This window comes from Artemia franciscana, chromosome 7, assembly GCF_032884065.1.
Source record: "Artemia franciscana chromosome 7, ASM3288406v1, whole genome shotgun sequence".
NCBI lineage: Eukaryota > Metazoa > Arthropoda > Branchiopoda > Anostraca > Artemiidae > Artemia > Artemia franciscana.
In genome coordinates, this window is record NC_088869.1 from 36,346,516 (window position 1) to 36,372,234 (window position 25,719).

At 35.1% G+C, this 25,719-nt stretch overlaps 1 protein-coding gene across 3 annotated transcripts in view; it reads right to left on the reverse strand.

The window, feature by feature from the left end:
* Nucleotides 1-23,531, reverse strand: part of LOC136029215 (kinesin-like protein KIF26B) — a 262,695-nt gene extending 239,164 nt beyond the window's left edge. Inside the window, exon 1 of one of the 3 annotated variants that reach the window (XM_065707416.1) lies at nucleotides 23,330-23,531. Coding sequence is in view for 1 of the 3 variants with exons in the window: in XM_065707415.1 (XP_065563487.1) it covers nucleotides 22,830-22,838 (9 nt within the window). In the remaining 2 variants the exon portion in view is untranslated. Of the gene's footprint in view, nucleotides 1-22,829; nucleotides 23,073-23,329 lie in introns of those variants that run through there. The other 2 variants (XM_065707417.1, XM_065707415.1) reach the window with 2 other exon arrangements.
* Between the last annotated feature and the right edge of the window lie 2,188 nt (nucleotides 23,532-25,719).

The following is a 25,719-nucleotide window of genomic DNA, read 5'->3' on the forward strand; positions in this document are numbered from 1 at the left end:
CTGGGAAGTGTACAGACGTTTTCAGGGGGATTTTTTGGTTTATGGAGGAGGGGGAAGGGGGAAGTTGAGGAGCGGGTTACGTGGAAGGATCTTTCTATGGAGGAATTTGTCATGGGGGAAGAGAATTTCAATGAAGGGGGTGCAGAATTTTCTAGCATTATTTAAAAAAAACAATGAAAAGGCAAATATGAAAAGTTTCTTCAACTGAAAGTAGGGAACAGCATTAAAACTTAAAACGGACAGAAATTATTATGCATATGAGGGGTTCACCTCCTCGTAATACCTCGCTCTTTATGCTAAAGTATTTTTAGTAATTTCAACTATTTATTCTACGGCCTTTGTGATTCAGGGGTCATTCTTAAGGAATTGGGACAAAATTTAAGCTTTACTGTGAAGAGCGAGGTATTGACGAGGGGGTGAACCCCCTCATATACGTAATAAAAACATACGAATATAGAAGGTCTTTACGTAGATTAATTTGTAAGTTACGTATACTTTTTACTAATGAAAGAAAGTTCTAGTTGCCTTTTTAAATAATCAAAAAATTGGAGGGCAGCTAAGCCTCCTTTTCTGCTCCTTCCTTTCTCAAAATCTTCCGATCAAAACTATGAGAAAGACATTTAGCCAAAAAAAAAAAAAATATGCAAATTTCGTTTTAATTATTTATTTGAGGAGAGCCGAAATCAAAATATGTATTAATTCAAAAACGTTCAGAAATTATATAAAAAAACTAGCTTTTTTAACTGAAAGTAAGGAGCAACATTAAAACTTAAAACGAACAGAAATTATTCCGTATATAAAAGGGGCTTTTCCTCCTCAACGCCCCACTCTTTACACTAAGGTTTCTTATTGTTTTAAAAAGTAGAGTTAACAGAAAGAGTCAAACTTTAGCGAAAAGAGCGGGGCGTTGAGGAGGAACAGCCCCTTTCACATATGGAATAATTTCTATTCGTTTTAAGTTTTAATGTTGCTCCTTTCTTTCAGTTAAAAAAACTAGTTTTTTTATTTAATATGATTGAAAAAGTGGTGAGTCATAGGGGTTTGCGAAGGGTCGCGGGCCTCCTTTTCCACTCAAATCATGCAGATTGAAAAGCATTGCAAGTTTCCAATTTAAAAAAAAAGTTACAATATGCCTGCCTTTTGACTTTTGGAGGTGGTATTGATGGGGGTGCTGAAAGGATAACTAACCCAATTGGTTCTCTGGTCAAACAGATAGAGAATCCTTGGTTTGATAGATAATTTTGGTTCGAATAAGGTAGAACATGCATACCGTTATGCTAAATAGTTTGTATTGTAAGACGCAAAGAGTTGAAGAGAATAAGAGTCAATTTTATGCCTCCGTCAATACAGATTGAAAATCCTTGCATGATCCTGCTTCAAATAAGATGCAACATGTCTACCTTTATTCTAAAAAGCTGGTTGAGATAGAGGGAGAATTTTTGGAAAGGTCATGGGCCGACTATGTGCTTATAAATCATCTACATTGAAAATCATTACAAATTTTTGACTTAAACGAAGCTCAATATTCCTACCGGCAAATACAGGCAAAAAACGTTCGACAAAAATAAAATGATAGTTGGTCCTGATAGGCGGTATGTTTGTCCCCTTTGTAAAGATGATGATGAAGACTTGGATCATTTTCTCCGGAAATGCCCGGTGCTCTTGGATTTACGGGAAATTTATTTGCATGGGATTAATTTGATGCTTCCTGGTATTCTACAAAATAGTAACCCAACCACAACATTTCGAGTGGGAGTATATAAAGATAAATCTTTAATAAGAAGAAAAAGTTTTATATGATTAGTTTCTTTTGTAGTTAGATTAGGTACTTTTTGCGTTGAATTCTGTTTTTTTGTGCGTGTTCGTACTGTTGTTAATTTCCTTGCTTGTTTGTTATTTATTTATATTTTTGTTTGTACATGGCCCACGGGTTTTTGAAATACACCTATCCATCTATCTACCTATTCCTACCTTTCCGGTAAAACTGTGGAGGTCATATCCTCGTCACATTCTCAGATTAAAATGAAATGTATGGTATAAAAAAAGAAAACAGAAAAAAAAAATAAAAAAATACAATTTGCATAACACTTCATAGATACAGCTGAAATTTTTTTTTTTCAATGAATCTGATAGCTCGCAAATATAACAAATTTTTGTTGGTATCCTTCAAACAGTAAAAAATTCTTTTAAATATTTTTTTAGAAGGTGTGTCAACTTAAGCTTTAATGATCGAGTTCTGTTCATATCTTCTAGTCAAACAGTTCGTGGTAACGAGCTGTAGTAAGGAGCGACCCGGCTCAATAGTAACCAAAACTCTAAAAAGCGGAATTTAGATGCTAAAAGATACATCAAAAGAATCATATTTTCATGCTGATTCTAAATATATAAGTTTCATCAAATTTAGTCTTTGTCATCAAAAGTTACGAGCCTGAGAAAATTTGCCTTATTTTGGAAAATAGGGGGAAACACCCCATAAAAGTCATAGAATCTTAACAAAATCACAACATCGCATTCGGCGTATGAGAGAACCCTATAGCAAAATTTTTCAAGCTCCTGTTTACAAAAATGTGGAATTTCGTATTTTTTGCCGGATGACAAACCACGGGTGCGTGTTTATTTATTTGTTTGTTTTTTTTTTCTTTTCCTCAGGGGTCGTCGTATCGACCAAGTGGTCCTAGAATGTCGCAAGAGGGCTCATTCTAACGGAAATGAAAAGTTCTGATGCCCTTTCTAAGTGACAAAAAATTGGAGGGCACCTAGGCCCCCTCCCACGCTCATTTTTTCTCCAAAATCAACAGATCAAAATTTTGAGATAGCCATTTTGTTCCATATAGTCAAAAACCATAATATCTATGTCTTTGGGAATGACTTACTCCCCCACAGTCCCTGGGGGAGGGGCTGCAAGTTACAAACTTCGACCAGTGTTTACATATAATAATGGTTATTGGGAAGTGTACAGTCGTTTTCAGGGGATTTTTTGTTTGTTTTGGGGGTGGGGTTGAGGGGAGGGGGCTATGTGGGAGGATCTTTCCTTGGAGAAATATGTCATGGGGGAACAGAAATTCAATGAAAAGGGCGCAGGATTTTCTAAAATTACTATAAAAAAACAATGATAAAATAAACATGGAAAAGTTTTGTTTTCAATTGAAAGTAAAGAGTAGCATTGAAACTTAAAACGAACAGAGATTATTACGCATATGAGGGGTTCTAAAAATACTTTAGCATAAAGAGCGAGGTATTTAGGAGGAGATATTAACCTCGCTTTTTATGCTATAGTATTTTTAGTAATTCAACTATTTATTCTACGGCCTTTCTGATTCAGGGGTCATTCCTAAAGAATTGGGACAAAACTTACGATTTAGTGTAAAGAGCGAGGTATTAACGATGGTACAAACCCCCTCATATACATAATAAAAATTAAAGAATATAAAAGTTTGCTACGTAAGTTAATTCTTAAGTTACGTATATTTTTTACTAATAAAAAAATTCGTTAAAAATTAAAATTTCTAGTTGCCTTTTTATGTAACCGAAAAATTGCATGGCAACTAGGCCTCCTTCCCCATCCCTTATTTCTCAAAATCGTCTGATCAAAACTAAGAGAAAGCCATTTAGCCAAAAAAGGAATTAATATGCAAATTTCATTTTAATAATTTATGTGTGGGGAGCCAAAATCAAACAGGCATTAATTAAAAAACCTTCAGAAATTACATAAGAAACTAGTTTTTTTTTAACTGAAAGTAAGGAGCGACATCAAAACTTAAAACGAACAGAAATTACTCCGTATATGAAATGGGTTGTCCCCTCCGCAATCCCTAGCTCTTTACGCTAAAGTTTGACTCTTTGCCACAATTCTGCTTTTTAAAACAATAAAAAGCTTTAGCGTAAAGAGCGAGGGATTGCGGAGGGGACAAATCAATCATTTTATTAATACTAAAAACCCTATTACAAACGTAATAATAACAAGAAATCCTCACTCTCCGCCAATTGGTGAACGTTTTGGGGCTCCATTGGACTGCTATAAATAGCAGATTTTCCACTAACAATTGGCAAATTTCTGCCACAACGCGCGTCGCCATGCTACGCGTGGCAAACTTATGCCACGCTTGGCTCACACCACCTGATGTAAAAAATTTTGAAAGTTGATGACCCCTATAACATCTGCTCTTTTCCCAGTCATGAAAGGCTTTTCCAACCCCTTAAAAATTAAATATTTTTCGATAGATGCGATATATGTATGAATGTCAAAAAGAAAAATTTTTCCTTTTTTATTCCTTTCTTACCTATCCTATTTTTTAATTCTTCGACTTTGGTATGCCAATATTTCAACATAAGTTATGTAATTTTTAATGCTAAAGCCGCGAGAGAATTACTATCACAGCAAATAACAACCAAAAGGGGTATACCAACAAGTAAAAGGAAGGTGCGCTTTATTGTAATGCCAATTATTTTTGTTTTAAAATGACACCGGCGGCTCTTAGAAGTCCTTCTATTTTTGTTTTTGTTCTTTTAATGATATCTTGAGCTTCGTATTTCTGTCACCGATCTGTCAGGCAAAGAGCTCTGGATCCAAGTTTTTAACATCGCTTTACCTGAGTTCTTTTAAGAATTATTGCTATCGTAAATTGTGAAGGAAGAAAATTATCTTTAGATATTTACGCAAACGATTTAAAGAAAATTCCTGATAAAATACCGCTGGTATTTTAGAGTATGACAACATATGCACACAATTTTTAAAGAGGTTCCAAGGTACAAAGATATAGTCTATTAGAGCCGCGAGCGTTATTGAAGTTCTATGGGATAACGCCTACATCACTTCTACAAAAATGCCAACTTATCCTAATTATAAAAGAAGGAAAAATGTACTCAGGATCGAATTGATTTACTACTTGGAATGCATCATTTCCGGAAGGAAAAAAAAACTAATAAAAGATTTGAATGTAAAGACTAGTAGTAGCCGTTGAATTTTCCGGCAACACTAAGAACATATAGAAAAAGAATAAGTAAAACGCGAAAACAAAAGCATTTGATGGAGTGGGGAAAAAGAACAACAGACAACGACCTTACAAGTAATTAAATAAAAAAAAAGTTTTTTTAACTAAAAGTAAGGAGCGACATTAAAACTTAAAACGAACAGAATTACTTCGTTTATGAAAGGGGCTGCTTCCTCATCAACGCCCCGCTCTTCACGCTAAAGTTTGACTCTTTCTCTCAACTCTACTTTTTAAAACAGTGAAAAACCTCTACTTTTTAAAACAGTGAAAAAATCCTGGAAATCCTGGAAGAAAATGGAAATTTTCTTCCCCCATGACAAATTCCTCCATGGAAAGTTCCCGCAACATATCCCCTCTTCTCAACCCCTCCCACAACCAAAAAATCCCCCTGAAAACGTATATACACTTCCAAATAACCATTACTATGTGTAAGTACTAGCCAAAGTTTGTAATCCCCTCTCACGAGACTGTGGGGGAGTAAGTCATCCCCAAAGACATAGTTATAAGGTTTTTCGAATACGCTGAACAAAATGGCTATCACAGAATTTTGATCCGTTGACTTTGGGAAAATAATTAGCGTAAGAGGTGGCCTAGGTACCCTCCAATTTTTTTGGTCACTTAAAAAGGTCACTAGAACGTTTCATTTCCGTTAGAATAAGCCCTCTCGCAACATTCTAGGACCACTGGGTCGACACGATCACCCCTGGGAAAAAAACAAAAAAAAACAAATAAATAGAAACGCATCCGTGATATACCTTCTGGCAAAAAATATAAAATTCCACATTTTTCTAGATAGGAGCTTGAAACTTCTACAGTAAGGTTCTCTGATAGCTGAATCTGATGATTTGATTTCCGTTAAGATTCTATGACTTTTTAGGGGGTGTTTCCCCTTATTTTCTAAAATAAGGCAAATTTTCTCAGGCTCGTAACTTTTGATGAGTAAGACTAAACTTGATGAAACTTATATATTTAGAATCAGCATTAAAATGCGATTCTTTTGATGTAGCTATTGATATCAAAATTCCATTTTTTAGAGTTCTGATTACTATTGAGCCAGGTCGCTCCTTACTACAGTTCGTTACCACGAACTGTTTGATCAAATAAGAAAAAAACAAGTTTTTTTAACTGCAAGTAAGGAGCGACATTAAACCTTAAAACGAGCAGATATTATTCCATATATAAAAAGGGTTGACCCCTCCTCAACTCCTCGCTCTTTACGCTAAAGTTTGACTCTTTCTCACAGCTCTACTTTTAAAAACAATAAAAAACTTATAATTAAATAAAAAATTATATATATTAAAAACAATAAAAAGCGTAAAGAGCGAGGCGTTGAGGAGGGGTCAACTCCTATTCTATACGGACTTAAAACGAAAATTTAAATAATTTTTTTTTCGGCTAAATGGCATTCTCATAGTTTTGATCGGACGATTTTGAAAAACAGGGTTGGGCGAGGAGGCCTAGTTGCCCTCCAATTTTTTGAAGAATCTGGCTGTTAGAAAAATTTATCAAAATGTTTCTTCTGGCCTCGCGAAAAAGTTTCCCGGAAGAAGTTATCTAATATTGTTTAAGAAAAGTTCAACTGCTCGAATTGCAAATAAATATTCCTCCATAATTTCCTATAGATAGTATATATTGAGCCCTGTCTAGGCTTTTTTATAAGTTCACAAACTATATGTGGAATTTGTACGTATCTGCCAGGCAGAATGTAGTCTTTCCCATCGGAGGTGCTTTGTTCAACATTGGCATCAAGCTCTAAGAGAGCCAAGACCCTTACTCATAAACTTGTTTTGTTAGATAAATTTAATTTTCTGCCATGCCAGAATAAAACTTTAGAAGCAATTTCTACGTTTGTAAACATTCTGAATAAAAACATTTTTAAATAGTTTTACATATTAGATTTTCCATTAGAAGCATGAGTTTAACTCGCACTAGATTTCAAATCCTCTTCTCAAGCAATTAGGCTGATCCAAGCAATTATGTTTTCTTTTTATACATTTTAAAATGGTTTCCAAGTTCTACACATAAGCTCATAAGGAAAAATACCAGACACATAAACAAACATAAAGGTACAAAGTGAGTGAATGCGACTAAACAAACACGCACAAACACAATTCACAAATTGTGTACGAAGTAGCAACGAAGCCAAAGCAGTCCCAGAAAGACAAAACAAAGAAAATTACAGTTAATAGACTGGGAAGGAAAGTTTTCAACTTAGATAATTAATAAGGTCTGGGATTTGAACAGGACTGATTAAATACATTAACAACAAAGTAAAACAGGCTATCGCATGACTTGTAACATTTTCTTAATTAACTTGGCTATGTTTTTTTTTTATTTTTCTTTCCAACCGCAAATATATTTCCGAACTAAGTAGAATAAGCTACATTATTATTCTAAGTTTACTGTTTTACATGTGTTTAGCACGTAACTTATGTGAAATAATAATACTACCTATGATAATATAAATATTATTATAAATGATCAAAATAATAATGAGATTGATTTAAAAAAATGCGAGTATAGGAGATTGCAGACCCATAAGCCTCCTCTTCCGCATTGAGGAAGTCGATGATAGTGTTTCAATTTATAAGTTGTTTCTATATTATTTCATAGATTCAAAAAACTTTTTAGGCCCTCATCAATTTGATTATCCTGACGAAGCTCTACGCTTGATTTACTTTGAGGATTTGTCCTTTGAGCTTAAATTGTAGCCTCTAAAATCGACACAAAAGCTAACACAAATTGTTCTGTTTTTGGAATAATCTTTATCTATTTTAGAATTTTTGCCTACACAAGGTATTAATATATCCTGTACTGAATGTATCGTTCTAGAAACTCTCTAAGCCATCTTAGTTTTGAACTATTAGTGAGGATGGTGAATAGCTCAGTTACAAGCTCAGTTAAGCATAGGGATCTATCCAACACAAATGCACCCTCCTTATTAGCTTTCCGCGGCTTGACTGAATAGAAAAACTCCGATAAAGCAATAAAACGTAGGAAGGGCCGTGCTGGTGCTTCTTGAGTGGAGCTTGATGAAAGAGATACACTTACTGTCTGTAAAGAAAATATTTATCTGGTATCATTTGTTTAATTTGGCTGTAAATGTTAACAATCTCTTGAACCGATTCAGAAGCAATCTGTTTAAACGTTAGTCCTCAAGGCCATGTTTGTTCTGTACTGGGGAGCTTTCACAGATTTGTACGCTGGATCAGATAATTTATTTTGCGTTTCTAATTTTAGACAAATTGGAGACTTTTTGCAGTACTTGAAAAATAATCCCGTTGATGAGAACTATTTCGTCTTGAGTAAACCTTACTGACTATTATTGAAAAATGTTTGAGAATTCCTCTGCATCCTCAAACGCCCATAAACTCTGGAAGCAGCACAAAGAAATGATACTAATTTTGTGCCAGTTTTATATAGTGAGATATTTGGTGACTGAGATATTCGCATTGTCCGAGTAAGCCAAATTCTTCCTTAGCCCCAGGTTATCCCAAGCGGTTAGGCATTCTTTAATGGATTGTCCAATACAAAGAGGCACAGTGCCAATGTAATCCATCATTAATCTGGGTTCAAAGACGGAGGAGGAAATGTCAGGGATTTTGTTCCTCAGTCTTAATTGTATTCTTTGAAATGGTACATGTTACACCTAAAAGTGTTTTTGACACCACTCACCACGAAGATCACACTTCATTCATTCTGCTGCTCATAGCTGTTGATAAAGCAAAGTCTAATTCTGGAATCTAGACTCAACCCCTTTTGATGCGGTGACGAGATTGCTGGCGGTCTTCATTAATCTGGGTTCAAAGACGGAGGAGGAAATGTCAGGGATTTTGTTCCTCAGTCTTAATTGTATTCTTTGAAATGGTACATGTTACACCTAAAAGTGTTTTTGACACCACTCACCACGAAGATCACACTTCATTCATTCTGCTGCTCATAGCTGTTGATAAAGCAAAGTCTAATTCTGGAATCTAGACTCAACCCCTTTTGATGCGGTGACGAGATTGCTGGCGGTCTTCATTAATCTGGGTTCAAAGACGGAGGAGGAAATGTCAGGGATTTTGTTCCTCAGTCTTAATTGTATTCTTTGAGATGGTGCATGTTACACCTAAAAGTGTTTTTGACACCACTCACCACGAAGATCACACTTCATTCATTCTGCTGCTCATAGCTGTTGATAAAGCAAAGTCTAATTCTGGAATCTAGACTCAACCCCTTTTGATGCGGTGACGAGATTGCTGGCGGTCTTCATTAATCTGGGTTCAAAGACGGAGGAGGAAATGTCAGGGATTTTGTTCCTCAGTCTTAATTGTATTCTTTGAGATGGTACATGTTACACCTAAAAGTGTTTTTGACACCACTCACCACGAAGATCACACTTCATTCATTCTGCTGCTTAAAGCAAAGTCTAATTCTGGAATCTAGACTCAACCCCTTTTGATGCGGTGACGAGATTGCTGGCGGTCTTCTCGATACACGAGCTATTGGAAACGGAGTGATTTGAACGCTAATTGTGCAGGGATAAAGCTGCTTTTTGCAAAATAAAGGTCACGACTAATGAGTAGAAGAGGGAGAAAGAGGAAACCCAGACTTTTAGTGCCTTATACAGTCTTTCGAATGCTAACTTCAAACTGCCAAAAGGATATTGGTGATGATACTGGATTGCAAAGAATATTGGTACAATAAAGGATATAGCGGTGTCAATTCACGAAAATGTAGGGGAGGGAGTAAATTTTTCAAAATTTTCGAGAGAGGGAAAATTTTGCTGTTGTTTTCAATTACTTCAATGAATCCAATGAAATACAAAGGAAAAAATATTTTTCGGAATCTAGAGGGTGGCAAAAATCTTGAGGAGGTGAGGGACAAACATCCTCCCACACTCTTCATTTGCCACCACTGGATAGTTAATGGCTTTGCTGGGGATACACGACTTCACAATCCGAAGAAATTGCTTTCTTATGAGCTTTTTCCATGTGCACCTTCTATACCCCAGGACCATTTCTGGTATGGCTGTACTTCGTTCAGGAGCCGAGTCAGCTCACCTGAAGTATATAGTGGCTCATTAACATCAAGATTAGCAGTAAGTTGAATTACTCAAGGACAGGAGACTTGACGCCGTACCTCAGAAGCTACCGGCCAACTGATTCGGCAGTCATTGAGCGCAATAGTTACAAAAAAATTCGCTCTTGAGCCTTTTAACGGTGAAATCAAAGATTTGAATGTGCTTGATTAAAGATACGACAGAATATTTGGATATCAAAGACGGAGCTACAGCCTTGCCTATTGTAAAAACCATAAATTTTCAATCTTTTATTATTATTATTTACTATATTTTTCCCCAGATGCACTTAATAAGGAAGGGGTGGTCTTATTAACTTCGGGGGGAGGGATGTTCATTCTATTAGAAATTGGAATTTCTAGTACTCTTTTTAAGAGTCAAAAGTGATCGGAGGGCAAATAACCCTCCTTCTCCTCACCCTCCTTTTCCTTGATGTGTCCCATCAATATTATAGCCATTTGTTCAAAATAGTCCAAAGGTCAGATAGCTATGCCTGAGAGGTTGACAAAACCCACCACAGCGCCCAGGGTAAGGGTTGCAAGTTATGCAAGTTGCCTATTGTTAACATTCCAGGTTTTTATGGAAGTACACTATATGGAGGAGTGTTTTCAAAAGGGCATAATAGGAATATCTTAGGAACTGCTAAGCGTGTTTAGTTTGAAACTTTAAAGGCATATTGGGAGGTATGTTAAAAAAAGAACAAAGGGCAGCCGTCCCTTTTCCCTCTTGTCCTTTTAGATCTTCTGCTCAAAACTGATGCAGAGATCTTGAAAAGCCATTTAATTCGAAATATTCACGACTTCTAATGGCTAAACCTCTGGGCATACCATGCCCCACAGCCCCTAGGCAAGAAATGAAAATGTTGCCGTTTGTTAACTTTTATATGCAGGATTTAGAATTAGAAAAAAAAGAGAATGTATCCAAGTTATCAAAAAGGCCTATCTCCAATATCATAAGAATATATAAGGGTCTTAATTTGAAACTTCCAGGACCACTACTACTACTGCTACTATTGCGGTTGCCAGTGAGACTGATTGTTACTGGAACTGGGACTATTTCAAAACTGTGATAACTTGCAACTGTGACTGCGACTGCTTGCACCTGCTACTATATTTATTTGTTACTACGTTCAAAGAATGTTAAGAGGGATGTTGGACTTTGAAACTTTAATGTTGCAGAAACAAAATATAACTTTGATGTTTCGACGCTTTGGTGAAACTTTAATGTTGAAAAAAAATTGATGTTGACATGCGGAACGTTGAAAAACTTGAGCTTTGGTGAAAAAAACGAATAGATGTTAATTTAAAAATACTTTTCGAAAAGGTAGTTTTGAAAGAAAAGTAAAAAGTTCTTCTAAACTTAAGACCAGCCTAAATAAATTCCCAGAATAATTCAAAGTCAAAACGACCAGAAATCAAACAGATCGTGGCTAACGAACTGTAGTAAGGAGCGAACCGGCTCAATAGTAAACAAAACTCTAAAAAACGGATTTTGATGCTAATAGATACATCAAAAGAATCGGATTTTTATGCTGATTTTAAATATATAAGTTTCATCAAATTTAGTCAAGAGTTATCAAGAATTTTTGTTATCAAGAGTTACGAGAAAATTTGACTTATTTTGGAAAATAGGGGAAACAACCCCTATAAATCATAGAATCTTTACGAAAATCACACCATCGCATTCAGCGTATCAGAGAACTTTATAGAAAAAATTTCAAGCTCCTATCTGCAAAAATGTGGAATTTCGTATTTTTTGCCAGAAGACAGATCACGGGTGCGTGTTTATTTGTTTTTGTTTTTTTTTCACCAAGGGTCATCGTATCGACCAAGTGGTCCTAGAATATCGCAAGAGGGTTCATTCTAACTGAAATGAAAAGTTCTAGTGCACTTTTTAAGTGACCAAAAAAATTAGAGGGCACCTAGGCCCCCTCCCACGCTCATTTTTCCCAAAGTCAACGGATCAAAATTTTGAGATAGCCATTTTGTTCCGCATAGTCGAAAACCATAAAACTATGTCTTTGGGGATAACTTACTCCCCCAAAGTCCCTGGGGGAGGGGCTGCAAGCTACAAACTTTGACCATTGTTTACATACAATAATGGTTATTGGGAAGTGTACAGACGTTTTCAGGGTGATTTTCTAGTTTGGGGGATGGGTTGAGGGGAGGGGGATATGTTGGAGGATCTTTCCCTGGAGAAATATGTCATGGGGGAAGAGAAATTCGATGAAAAGGGCGCAGGATTTTCTAGCATTACTATAAAAAACAATGAAAATATAAACATGAAAAAGTTTTTTCAATTGAAAGTAAGGAGTAACATTACAACTTAAAACGAACAGAGATTATTACGCATATGAGGGGTTCTAAAAATAGTTTAGCATAAAGAGCGAGGTATTTAGGAGGAGGTAAATACCTCGCTGTTTATGCTAAAGTATTTTTTAGTAACTTCAACTATTTATTCTAAGGCCATTCTGATTCAGGGGTCATTCTTAAAGAATTGGGACAAAACTTAAGATTTAGTGTAAAGAGCGAGGTATTAACGAGGGGACAAACCCCCTCATATAAATAATAAAATATAAGAATATAAAAGTTTGTTTCGTAAGTTAATTCTTAAGTTACGTATATTTTTTACTAACAAAAACATTCGTTAAAAATTAAAAGTTCTAGTTGCCTTTTTAAGTAACCGAAAAATTGGAGGGCAATTAGGCCTCCTTCCCCACCCCTTATTCCTCAAAATCGTCTGATCAAAACTAAGAGAAAGCCATTTAGCCAAAAAAAGAATTAGTATGTAAATTTCATTTGAATAATTTATGTGCGGAGAGCCAAAATCAAACATGCCTCAATTCAAAAACGTTCAGAAATTAAATAAAAAAAACTAGTTTTTTTTAACTGAAAGTAAGGAGCGACATTGAAACTTAAAACGAACAGAAATTACTCCGTATATGAAATGAGTTGTCCCCTCCGCAATCCCTCGCTCTTTACTCTAAAGTTTGACTCTTTGCCACAATCCTACTTTTTAAAACAATTGAAAACTTTAGTGCAAAGAGCGTGGGATTGCGGATGGGATAACTCATTTCATATACGGAGTAATTTCTGTTCGTTTTAAGTTTCAATGTCGCTCCTTACTTTCCGTTAAAAAAAACTAGTTTTTTTTATTTAATTACTATTAAAAAACAAATGAGACCCAAAACGAAACAACAGATACAATAAATAAATTTTAAGAAAAAAGTAGAACAAGTAGCACAAATTAAGCTTAAAATGGACAAAAAATCACTACAAAAAAGAGTTTAACTACTTCCCTTTCCTACAAACAACAAACAAGAGGTTGACTACTTTTTTTTTTTTTTTTTTTTTTTTTTTTTTTTTTTTTTTTTTTTTTTTTTTTTTTTTTTTTACTGCATAATTTGTGCTTTGCTGAAATTGAATTATATTAGAAATATTTGATTTTGTGCTAACAATATTGAAAATACAAAAAAATTACAGTGAAATAAAATCATGAACTGCTGAGCTCTCAGCAATTAATATCGTTACCAAATATTCAGTTTGTTTTGATTAGTTATTGCCAAGGATTGTGGAAGACGCATATAGCTTTCAATAAAACGCAAATGCTGCAGTTGGTTTTAGACTTTTACAGTTAGGGAAAGGGGTGGTAGCCAAACTCTTGTTTCTAGTGATTTTAGTCGTTTTAAGTTTGACATTAAGATTGCATAGTTTAGTTTAAGATTGTATATTCAATTTAAGTTTTGCTTGTTTCAAGATCTACTTATTTATTTATGTTAGTACCTGTGGCATGTTTGTTAACTGTGATTGTACATTTAATTTCTGTTCCATAAGTTTAATATGGCTCTTTACTTTACTTTGAAAAACATCTGCTTTGGAAATATTAATTTTAATCAATTGTGACAAAGAAGGATAAGTTATGCAAGGAACGGTGATGGTTCCAAGGAGCAAAGAGGATCTTAATGCAAATTTAATAAACTAGATGAATCTAGATTAACACTAAAAAATAGATGATTGGAACACGTTAATACCAAATTCCAGAGCAAAGCAAGAATCATTGATTTTTATTTGGTGAATTCAGAAACTCAGTCCATATCCTTCAAGCAGATATAACTGTCCACCTCTCTGGAGGCTTTCAAGGCTGAATGAGAGTGGTGATTCTGATCAGAAGTGGCAATACTGATCCAGGGCTTGAGCAGCCCGTGAGTTTGTACTCGTAAATTGTGGAAATCGGAAAGTATTAATTCCATGAATTCTCAGTGCCTATATATAAACTTTACGGGAGCTTACCCAACAATTTAGTTTATAACACAATTAAGAACTATTTTGGGAAGTTAAAAAACAATTTAGTACAATCTAGTAAAATCTGGATAGCCCGTCAAAGTAAATATTAAAACAATCTTTTGCTAATACAGTAGAATTTTTTGGTGGAATTTCACAACCGTAATCTAGATTATTGGCAAAAAAATACAATATAACAAAACTCAATAAAGGCAAGAAAAGACAGAATTGACTGAAAATGGAACCAATTTACATAAAAATATAATGGAAAATATATGAAATGTAACATAAGTTTACGTGAAATATTTTGAAAACACCCAAGCATTAAATTTTTCTAATCAATCTTTAATTTGTGTTCTGGAAAGCTCGTAAATCTTTTAAGGTTTAGGTTACTTTGCTTGTAGTCACCGTTTAAAATAGCTTTGACTGACAAAAAGGAAGCCGGCAAATTTTTCTATGTTCTTGGAAAAAAAAATTAAGACATGATGCCAAGCATGGCAAACCGGCGGCAACAGGAAATTGAAACGTCAACAAAAACTAGAAAAATGACACCGTCTTTTTTCAAAATATGAACTAATGTGATATTTTCCTTTTGTATACAGTAGTTTAAAAGTAAAATATTTGTTTTCCATCATTATCAGTCTCGGACTTATTGAAGCAGAAAATTAAAGCTTATTTTTACAATATTATTCATCCGTTCACGCTAATGAATGGGATGTAAAGAGCGAGGTTAGCCAACTTTCTGATATATTATATACCAGGTGGTGCACAGCGGTGTGACGGAATGCATCAACGCAGGGCAGAAAGTGTGGAGGAGTGACGAAAAGGGGCATGATATTGTAGTACGTGGCACGTATCTGTAAAGCACGATATGGCGCGATGGCAATCGATGTGGCCTGGTGGACCATGATGGTTCTCGTGAAAAGGTTGGAGTTTGGCAAAAGCCGGTGCTATTATATATTAACAGGTTTCGTTTATTCATTGATAGTAATCCGTGTTTATTTTAAACTTGAATTATTATATGACTGTATTTCTAGTCGTCTTAGGTTTTGATAGGGCTTTTTACTTTTCTTTGAAAAACTGTTTTTAAATTTATTCAAAAATTAATATGTATGAGAAGAACCTATTTCAAACAGTTCATGGTAACGAACTGTAGTAAGGAGCGCCCCGGCTCAATAGTAACCGAATTTTGATATCAATGATTACATCAAAACAATCAAATTTTAATGTTGATTTTAAATATATAAGTCTCATCAAGTTTAGCCTTACCCATCAAAAGTTACGAGCCTGAGAAAGTTTGCCTTATTTTAGAAAATAGAAGAAAATACCCCCTAAAAGTCGTAGAATGTTAACGAAAATCATATCATCGCATTCAGCGTATCAGAGAGCCCCATTGTAAAAATTTCAAGCTCCTATCTACAAAAATGTGGATGTTCGTATTTTTTGCCAGAAGACCGATAACGGGTGCGTGTTTATCTGTTTATTTTTTTTATGTTTTCTTTTTCCCAGGGGTGATCGTATCGACCCAGTGGTCCTGGAATGTTGCAAGAGGGCTCATTCTAACGGGAATTGAAAGTTCTAGTGTCCTTTTTAAGTGACCTAAAAAATTGGAGGGCCTCTAGGCCCCCTCCCACGCTCTTTTTTCCCCGAAGTCAACGGATCAAAATTCAGAGATAGCCATTTTATTCAGCGTAGTCGAAAAACTATATAATTATCTCTTTGGAGACGACCTACTCCTCCACAGTCCCCGTGGGAGGGGCAACAAGTTACAAACTTTGGCCAGTGTTTACATATAGTAATGGTTATTGGGAAGTGTACAGACGTTTTCAGGGGGATTTTTTTTGGTTTGGCCAGGGGGGGAAGTTGAGGGGGGGTTATGTGGGAGGATCTTTCCAGGGAGGACTTTTTCATGGGAGAAGAGAATTTCAACGAAGAGGCTGCAGGATTTTCTAGCATTATTTAAAAAAAAAAACACAATGAAAAAATAAATTTGAAAAGTTTTTTCAACTAAAAGTAAGGAGCAGTATTAAGACATAAAATGAACAGAAATTTTTACGCATATGAGTGGTTCACCTCCTCCTAATACCTACGCTAAAGTATTTTTAGTAATTTCAACTATTTATTCTACGGCCTTTGTGATTCGAGGGTCATTCTTAAAGAATTGGGACAAAATTTAAGCTTTAGTGTAAAGAGCGAGGTATTGACGAGGGGGTGAACCCCCTTATATACGTAATAAAAACATACGCATATAGAAGTCCGTTACGTAAGTTAATTCGTAAGTTACGTAGATGTTTTACTAATGAAAACGTTCGTAAAAAATTTAAAGTTCTTGTTGCCTTTTTAAGTAATCAAAAAATTGGAGGGTAACTAGGCCTCCTCCCCCGATCCTTTTTTCCCAAAATCTTCCGGCTAAAACTATGAGAAAGCCATTTAGCCAGAAAAATTAATATGCAAATTTCGTTTTAATTATTTATGTGCGGAGAGCCAAAACACAAACATGCATTAATTCAAAAACGTTCAGAAATTAAATAAAATTTTTTTTAACTGAAAGTAAGGAGCGACATTAAAACTTAAAACGAACAGAAATTATTGTTTTAAAAAGTAGAGTTAAGAGAAAGAGTCAAACTTTAGCGTAGAGCTAAAAAAAAATACATTTAAAATGTTTTCTCTTTGTTATTACTTTTTTTAAATGTCTTTACTCAATATATGAAAGGGGAAGTCTTCCCCCTTCCACTCCAATTACAACGCAAGTGTCTGGTGTCCTTCTTAAGATTAACAAGAGATTGGAGGGCAAGCAGGCCTTCCTTCTAGCCCATTCATTTTCCAAACGCATCCAGTCAAAATTTTGAGACAGCCACTTTATTCAGCATAGTAGAACGGTCCAGAAACTATGTTTTTAGGGATATTAGGCATATCAACCCCCAACAAATATGCAACTTGCCCATTATGCTTTAAAACTAAATGTTGCTTTAAAATAAATTGAAGTCATTGTGTTTATGGTTGTTAATAAGACACCTTAGCAATATATTGAGAACGACTGGGAGAGCTAAGTAGAAACTTTTGGGGATACTACTATTACTACTTCTGCTCTTACAATTTAAAAGTAAAAAGAGTGTTAGTATATCCAGGTTGTCAAAGAGCATAGATAGTCTTTGGGGAATGATATTAAGTTTTATTTTTCGGGTCAACTTCAGAAGCTATAGCATTAAACTAAAAATTACTGTTTAGCGAGGATAAAGAATTGTTGAGAAAGTTTCTCCAACAAAGAGCAACCAATACTATGGATTTTTATGGAAATTAAATAAAAAAAAAACAAGTTTTTTCAACTGAAAGTAAGGAGCGACATTAAAACTTAAAACGAATAGAAATTACTTCGTATATGAAACGGGCTGATTCCTCATCAACGCCCCGCTCTTTACGCTAAAGTTTGACTTTTTCTCTCAACTCTTCTTTTTAAAACAGTAAAAAACTTTAGCGTAAAGAGCGGGGCGTTGATGAGGAAGCAGCCCCTTTCATATACGAAGTAATTTCTGTTCTTTTTAAGTTTTAATGTCGCTCCTTACATTCAGTTGAATTTTTTTTTTTTTATTTAATTTCTGAACGTTTTTGAATCAATGCATGTTTTGATTTTGGCTCTCCGCAGAGGAATAATTAAAAAGAAATTTGCATATTTATTTTATTTTTGGCTAAATGGCTTTCTCATAATTTTGATCGAATGATTTTGAGAAAAAAAGAGCGGGAGAGGAAGCCTAGTTGCCCTCCAATTTTTTGGTTAATTAAAAAGCCAACTAGAACTTTTAATTTTTTACGAATCTTTTTATTAGTAAAAGATATACGTAACTTATAAATTAGCTTACGTAAAGAATTTTTTATTCTCATGTTTTTATTACAAATATAAGAGGGTTCGCCCCCTCGTCAGTACCTCTTTCTTTACACTAAATCTTAAATTTTGTCCCAATTCATTAAGAATGACCCCTGAATCACAAAAGCCGTAGAATAAATAGTTGACATTACTAAAAATACTTTAGCGTAAAGAGCGAGGTATTAGGAGGAGGTGAGACCCTCATATGGGTAACAATTTCTGTTCGTTTTAAGTTTTAATGCTGCTCCTTACTTCCAGCTGAAAAAAAACTTTTTCATATTTATTTTTTCATTGTTTTTTTTTTAATAATGCTAGTAAATCCTGCGCTCCCTTCATGGAAATTTTCTTCCCCCATGACAGATTCCTCGATGGAAAGTTCCCCCAGTATATCCCCCTCTTCTCAATCCCTCCCCCAACCAAAAAATCCTCCTGAAAACGCCTGTACACTTCCCAATAACCATTACTATATGTAAGCACTGGTCAAAGTTTGTAACTTGTAGCCCCTCCCACGGGGACTATGGAGGAGTAAGTCGTCTCCAAAGACATAATTATATGGTTTTTCGACTACGCTGAATAAAATGGCTATCTCTGAATTTTGATCCGTTGACTTTAGGAAAATAATTAGCGTGGGAGGGGGCCTAGGTGCCCTTTAATTTTTTTGGTCACTTAAAAAGAGCACTAGAACTTTTCATTTCCGTTAGAATGAGCCCTCTCGCAAAATTCTAGGGCAACTGGGTCGATACGATCACCCCTGGGAAAAAAAAACAAAAAAACAAACAAACAAATAAACATGCATCCGTGATCTGCCTTCTGGCAAAAAAAAAAATTCCACATTTTTGTAGATGGGAGCTTGAACTTCTATAGGAGGGTTCTCTGATACGCTGAATCTGATGGCGTAATTTTCGTTAAGATTCTATGACTTTTAGGGGGTGTTTCCCCCTATTTTCTAAAATAACGCAAATTTTCTCAGGCTCGTAACTTTTGTTGCGTAAGACTAAACTTGATGAAACTTATATATTTCAAATCAGCATTAAAATGCAATTCTTTTGATGAAGCTATTGGTATCAAAATTCCATTTTTTAGAGTTTTAGTTTCTATTGAGCCGGGTCTCTCCTTACTACAGTTCGATACCCGAACTGTTTGAAAAACTGAAAAGATATACGATATTATTTTTTCCATTAAAAAGACTATGTCAATAAAAACGAACAGAACTTAATTTTAAAATGCTTTTCCACAAAACAAGTTTTTCAGCGAAAAGTAAAGAGCTCCATTAAGCCAAGAATGAACAAAAAAAGTCAAATAATCCTCCAAGCGTAAAACTAACCAAGCGTAAAACTCAAAACGAACAGAAATCAAACAGTTCGTGGTATGGAACTGTAGTAAGGAGCGATCCGCTCAATCGTAAACGAAACTTTTAAAAATGGGATTTTGATGCTAATAGATCCATCAAAAGAATTGGATTTTTATGTTGACTAAAAATATATAAGTTTCATCAAATTTAGCCTTACTTATCAAAACTTACGAGCCTGAGAAAATTTGCCTTATTTTGGAAAATAGGGGGAAACACCCTCTAAATATCATAAAACCTTAACGAAAATCTCGCCATCGCATTCAGCGTATCAGAGAACCCTTCTGAAGAATTTTTAAGCTCCTATATACAAAAATGTGGAATTTTCGTATTTTTTGCCAGACGACCGATCACGTGTGCGTGTTTATTTGTTTCTTTGTTTTCTTTTGTTTTGTTTTTTCCCAGGGGTGATCGTATCGACCCAGTGGTCCTAGAATGTTGCGATAGGGATCATTCTAACGGAAATTAAAAGTTCTAGTGCCCTTTTTAAGTAACCAAAAATATTGGAGGGCACCTAGACCCCCTCCCACGCTCATTTTTTCCACAAGTCAACGGATCAAAATTCTGAGATAGCCATTTTGCTCAGCATAGTCGAAAAACCTAAAAAGCATGTCTTTGAGGACGACTTGCCCCCTCACAGTCCCCGGGGGAGGGGCTATAATTTACAAACTTTGACCAGTGTTTACATATAGTAATGGTTATTGGGAAGTAAACAGACGTTATCAGGGGAATTTTTTCTTGGATAGGGAGGGGGTTGAGGGGAGGGGGTTACATTGGAGGATCTTTCCATGGAGGAACTTGTCATGGGAGAAGAGAATATCCATTAAGGGGGCGCAGGATTTTCTAATATTATTTAAAACAAAACAAAAAAACAATGAAAAGATAAATATGAAAAAGTTTTTTTTAACTGAAAGTAAGGAGCAGCATTAAAACAAAACGAACGGCAATTATTACACATATGAGGGGTTTATCTCCTCCTAAATACCTGCTCTTTACGCTAAAGTATTTTCAGTAATTACAACTATTTGTTCTACGGCCTTTGTGATTCAGGGGTCATTCTTAAAGAATTAGGACAAAATTTAAGCATTAGTGTAAAGAGCAAGGTATTAAAGAGGGGCAAACCCCCTCGTATACGTAATAAAATATACGAATATAGAAGTTTGTAACGAAAGTTAATTCGGAAGTTACGTATATTTTTTATTAATAAAAACGTTCGTAAGAAATTAAAAGTTCTAGTTGCCTTTTTAAGTAACCAAAAGATTGAAGGGCAACTAAGCCTCCTCCCCCACACCTTTTTTCTCAAAATCGTCCGATCAAAACTCAGAAAAAGCCATTTAGCCAAAAAAAAATGCATATTTCGTTCTAAGTATTCAGGTGCGGAGGGCCAAAATCAAAACATGCATTAATTCAAAAACGTTCAGAAATTAAATAAAAAAAACACGTTTTTTAACTGAAACTATGGAGCAACATTAAAACTTAAAACGAACAGAAATTACTCCGTATATGAAAGGGGCGGTTCCCTCCTCAACGCCCCGCTCTTTACGCTAGAGTTTTTCACTGTTTTAAAAAGTGAATTTGAGAGAAAGAGTCAAACTTTAGCGCAAAGAGCAGAGCGTTGAGGAGGGAATAGCCCCTTTCATAGACGGAGTAATTTCTGTTCGTTTTAAGTTTTAATGCCGCTCCTTACTTTCAGTTAAAAAAAACTTGTTTTTTTATTTAATTACAATAAATAACCAAGTCAAACTCAAAAACGAGCAAAAATTAACATGAGTAAGGCTGATAATCCCCGTGCCTTTCCGAGACCAGAACACAATTTGCGCTTTGCTGAAAACAGAATACGTTTGAAATGTTTTCACTTTTTTTACTTTGATAAATAAAACATTCCTATCAATAAATAAACGAAACTCAAAACAAACAGAAATTATAATAAAGGCCAAGTCAAACTCAAAACGAGCAAAAAATAACATGAGTAGGGCTTATAACCCTCATGCCCTTTCAAGACCAGAACACAATTTGCACTTCACTGAAAAAAAACAAAAACAAAAAGAAATAATTAACCACGGATTGTCAGTTTAATTGACATATACTGGTATTTCTTCCTTAAGCTTTTGATAATTTTTCATTCATGAAATTAAGAAAGGTGAAAACATTTCAAACATATTTTGTTTTTGGTAAAGCCCAAATTGTGGTCTGGTCTTGAGAATGCATGGGGGTTATCCTCCCTATTCATGTTAATTTATGCTCGTTTTGAGTTTGGCTATATATTTTAATCTCTGTTCGTTTTTAGTTTCATTTATTTATTGATGAGGACTTGTGGTAGTTTTACGCATGGAAGATTATTTGACTTTATTTTTGCTCATTCTTGGCTTAGAGGAGCTCTTTGCATTTTTTAAAAAAATTGTTTTGTGGAATTTTTTTGAAGTTAATTATTCATATAGTTGAAACATTTACATAGGTTAGGTTGTATTTTAATCAATGTCTTAAGATAATTCCTCATTAACTTCTTAAATTTTGCACAGGGAAGTTTTGTTAGTTTTTTTTTGGGGGGGGGGCAATACCAAGTTTATTTTTAATAGCCTAAATTCTGACTATTTAAGTTTATCTTTCTCAAAAACTAATGAAAATCCGTATCCTACGTATCAGTAATTCGGTCAAAGAGTCCGAAACCTTTCTAAGCTGTTTTTACCACGAGCAGGGAAGAACTAAGAAATTAAAATATCTTCATTTGATTGTCTTATGCTCATCATACCGTTATCTATTCATCATCATTTATAGTGAAATGTTAAGTGGCAAAAATAATTTCTTGTATTGGCTACTTTACAATTACAGCGGTCGTGTACGACAATTTAATTTTGGAGGGATCAGTTCAAATGAGGGAAGGGAGATTCTTCTCTGGGACCCATCACTACAAATTCCTTATATATTGTCGAAAAACGACACTTCCTCTTGCGGTTCCCCATTTTTGGGGAAGCTATCTCTTGGCATACAAAAATGCATAATATATTCTATGATACCTCGTTTTTATTATTTGTGAGCGGTACATTTTTTCGTTCCATCGATGGAGTCGAAAACACTGTCATTTTCAAACTGTTTTTCTAAAAGCTTGCACGCGGTAACCAATGGTAAGCCGGTAGCCTTATCGTCACCTGGAGTACACCCAGGAATTGATTTTGAGTAAAGAGGAAGGGGACAGGGTTAGATTATATAACACATTTACGATAGATTTTTACCTTATTTGGCTGGACACATGACAAAACTAAGCTAAGGAAGCAATTATGGTACTTACCGCCAACATTCAAGTGCTGCATCTAAGTAAAACCCGTTTCTCTGACTCTCAATCCTAATGAAATATCACAAAATGTGATAAAAATATTATACTTTAGAAACAGATTTGGGCCAAGTATTTGCCCATTAGGGGGTGGGGGTAAAGCATAGCGGGTCTGCATGCAAAATGTGTTAGGTACAGTTATTCTGCATATCATGAAGTAAGAATTGTTTCTTAACTTCACACTGTTAAAATACGTCAACCAGCCTCCACCCACCTAATGTACAAATATATAGCCCAAATTATATATTTCCCATCTATTCTGTCACTTGTCTTTGTTAGTCTCACGCTAAGCTGAAAAAAACTGACGAAGAAAACCGGTTCTACTTCAATGAAGCATTTGAGTGTTGGCAGTATAATACACAAGTACCGTAATTGTTTATCGTTACAGATGTTTTTTTGATCATTAGATTCATATAATGATGAAGTAGAGACAAAATGATCTCTCTTTCATTGCTTACCTTTTCATGAGATAATTCCCCACCGTAAATTACCCAATACACTTCCACAGAAACATCCTCACATTTAAATCCAAATCTATCACTTTAATATCATTTAAGAATTAACGTAAGCCGTATCTCAATCGACTGAAGACTGACCCTTAGAAATCTTTTTCCTATATTTGAATCCGCCCAGAAGCATCTGTCCAGGCACCCCGGAGGTTTGAAGCTTTGGAAAAGTACTGGGAACTTGTAGGGGTTTCAAATATCTTTTAAAAAATTGTGCGGATGGGTGAGCATGACTTATCGGGTATCCCATATCACAATTTCGAGTGGCAATGAGTGGCTACTGAGCTAGGGGAATGAGAGTGCAGGGAAGACAAAGAGACGTAATTAACGAGTCTAGTAAATAGAAAAGGAAAAAAAAACTTAGAACACACTAATTTGGCAATCTTTAAGAACATTTTCAAAGCTTTGTCTTTTAAGTACCATGAGGAGAAGTAGACTCTAAAAGATAACTTTAAGCTAGATTCATGTCGTTATTATGAGTATTTAAATAAATAAAAGTAAGTTTTGTCAATTGAAGAAAGGAGTAACATTAAAACTTTAGGCGAACGGAAATTATTCTTTATATGAAGGGGTTAGCCCCCTCTAAATATCTCGTTCTTCTGTTTAGAAGGGGGTAACCCCCTAATATACAGAATAATTTCTGTTCAGTTTAAGTTTTAATGTTACTCTTTACTTTAAGTTAAAAAGATGTTATTTTTAATTTAATTTCTGGTCATTTAGTCAAATCTGGGAAATATGGCTCCCCCTCCATGGAAAATTCCCTCCTCCTCACGGAAAAATCCTCCACGGAGAGTTCCTCCCGCGCAAAATCTTACGGGAAAATCCCTCCCAGACAATTCCATCCTCGCTGAAAATTCCCCCTGGAAAATTTCTTGCGTGCGATTCCGCCTGGAAACAATTTTCCACAATTTTGGCATTGAGGGTGCCATAAATCCACTCAGTAAAAATTTTGGGATGGCCAATCGCTTTAAAACTATTTAAAAGCAGCATATTGAACTTTCCAGTTCCAGAGACTGTAGTGCTGCGAACTGGCAAATTCGTTCCTTGGGACAGCGTTTTCCAAACTGGGAGGCGCGCTTCCCAAGGGATGCTGTTTTTAGATAGTTTTTAAGCGATTGGCCATCCCGAAATTTTTACTGAGTGGATTTATGGCACCCTCAATGTCAAAACTGTTATTTTGCGTGACAGAATGGCTGAACATACCACTTCGCTGTGGCACAGTCTTTTCTGCTACTTAAAGGGGACAAAATTATCGGTTTTGCTTTTATAGAACGTTCTGTTTATATTCTATGACCATTGACTCGACTCAATCACTCCTAAGGAAGGGAATCATGGAACAAAAAAGTATCCACAACCTCATTCTCGGAAAAAAATATAAATTTTCAACTTTTTTTTGGTTAGGGGATGATAAATCTACAATAGTACTTTCTGATATTGTAAATTCGATAGTGGAATTTTCATCAATAGTCCTTTTTAGGGGGGGGGGGTCTTCCTTTTTTGTAAAAATAGCAAATTGTTCATATCTTAACTTTCGTTTGGCAACTTTAAACTTAATGATTCTTTTTAGATTTGGAAGCGACATAAAAATTGATTTTTCTTAATACACTTGTTGCCAATATAACTTATCATAGAGCACTATGCAAAATTAGTAAGAGTCACTCCTTACTCACAGCTCTTACCACGAATTGTTTAATAGATAAAAAATAAACTAAGAGATAAAAAAACTTTTTCGCTTAAACGTCTATAGAAACAGGTTCTTGGTAACGCTTGCCTCCTTCCTTCTGGAAAATTGTCTCCCTCCACCTCTCTACCTTTTTTTTTACCGGCAAGCTTATGAAGGAAATCTTTGCAACAAAGAAAACATTTTTGTCTTTAGATAACATAGAAATCAAATTTATCTAAGTTATAAATCGTGAAAGAAAAATGTAAATTTATGTGGCAAATGGTTTATTTTGTATCGAGTACGTGACTCCTTAGGAGAGAATGCACCAACGAACGGCATCACTCCCTTTGAGCATATGAAGCTCAATATAAAGTTTTTTTTAGTAGTTTTGAATCATTAGACTAGCGCAGGATTCTCAAGTTTTATGCCACTTGGCTTTTTGCCACAAAATGGTGAAAACATCTCTTCTCTGCGGCACAATGTTTTTGGCTACTTAAAATAGGTTTTGAAATTTTTAATTTCCACTTAAATAAGCCCCTCCCCACCAATTGCTTTTCTAGGATCACTAACTCAATACAGTAGCCCCAGGGAAAAACAAACACGCATCTGTGAAGTTATTTCTTTGAGGCTTCGATTCCTATTAGCCCGCGTCGCTCCTTACTTTCAGTATGCTAAAATA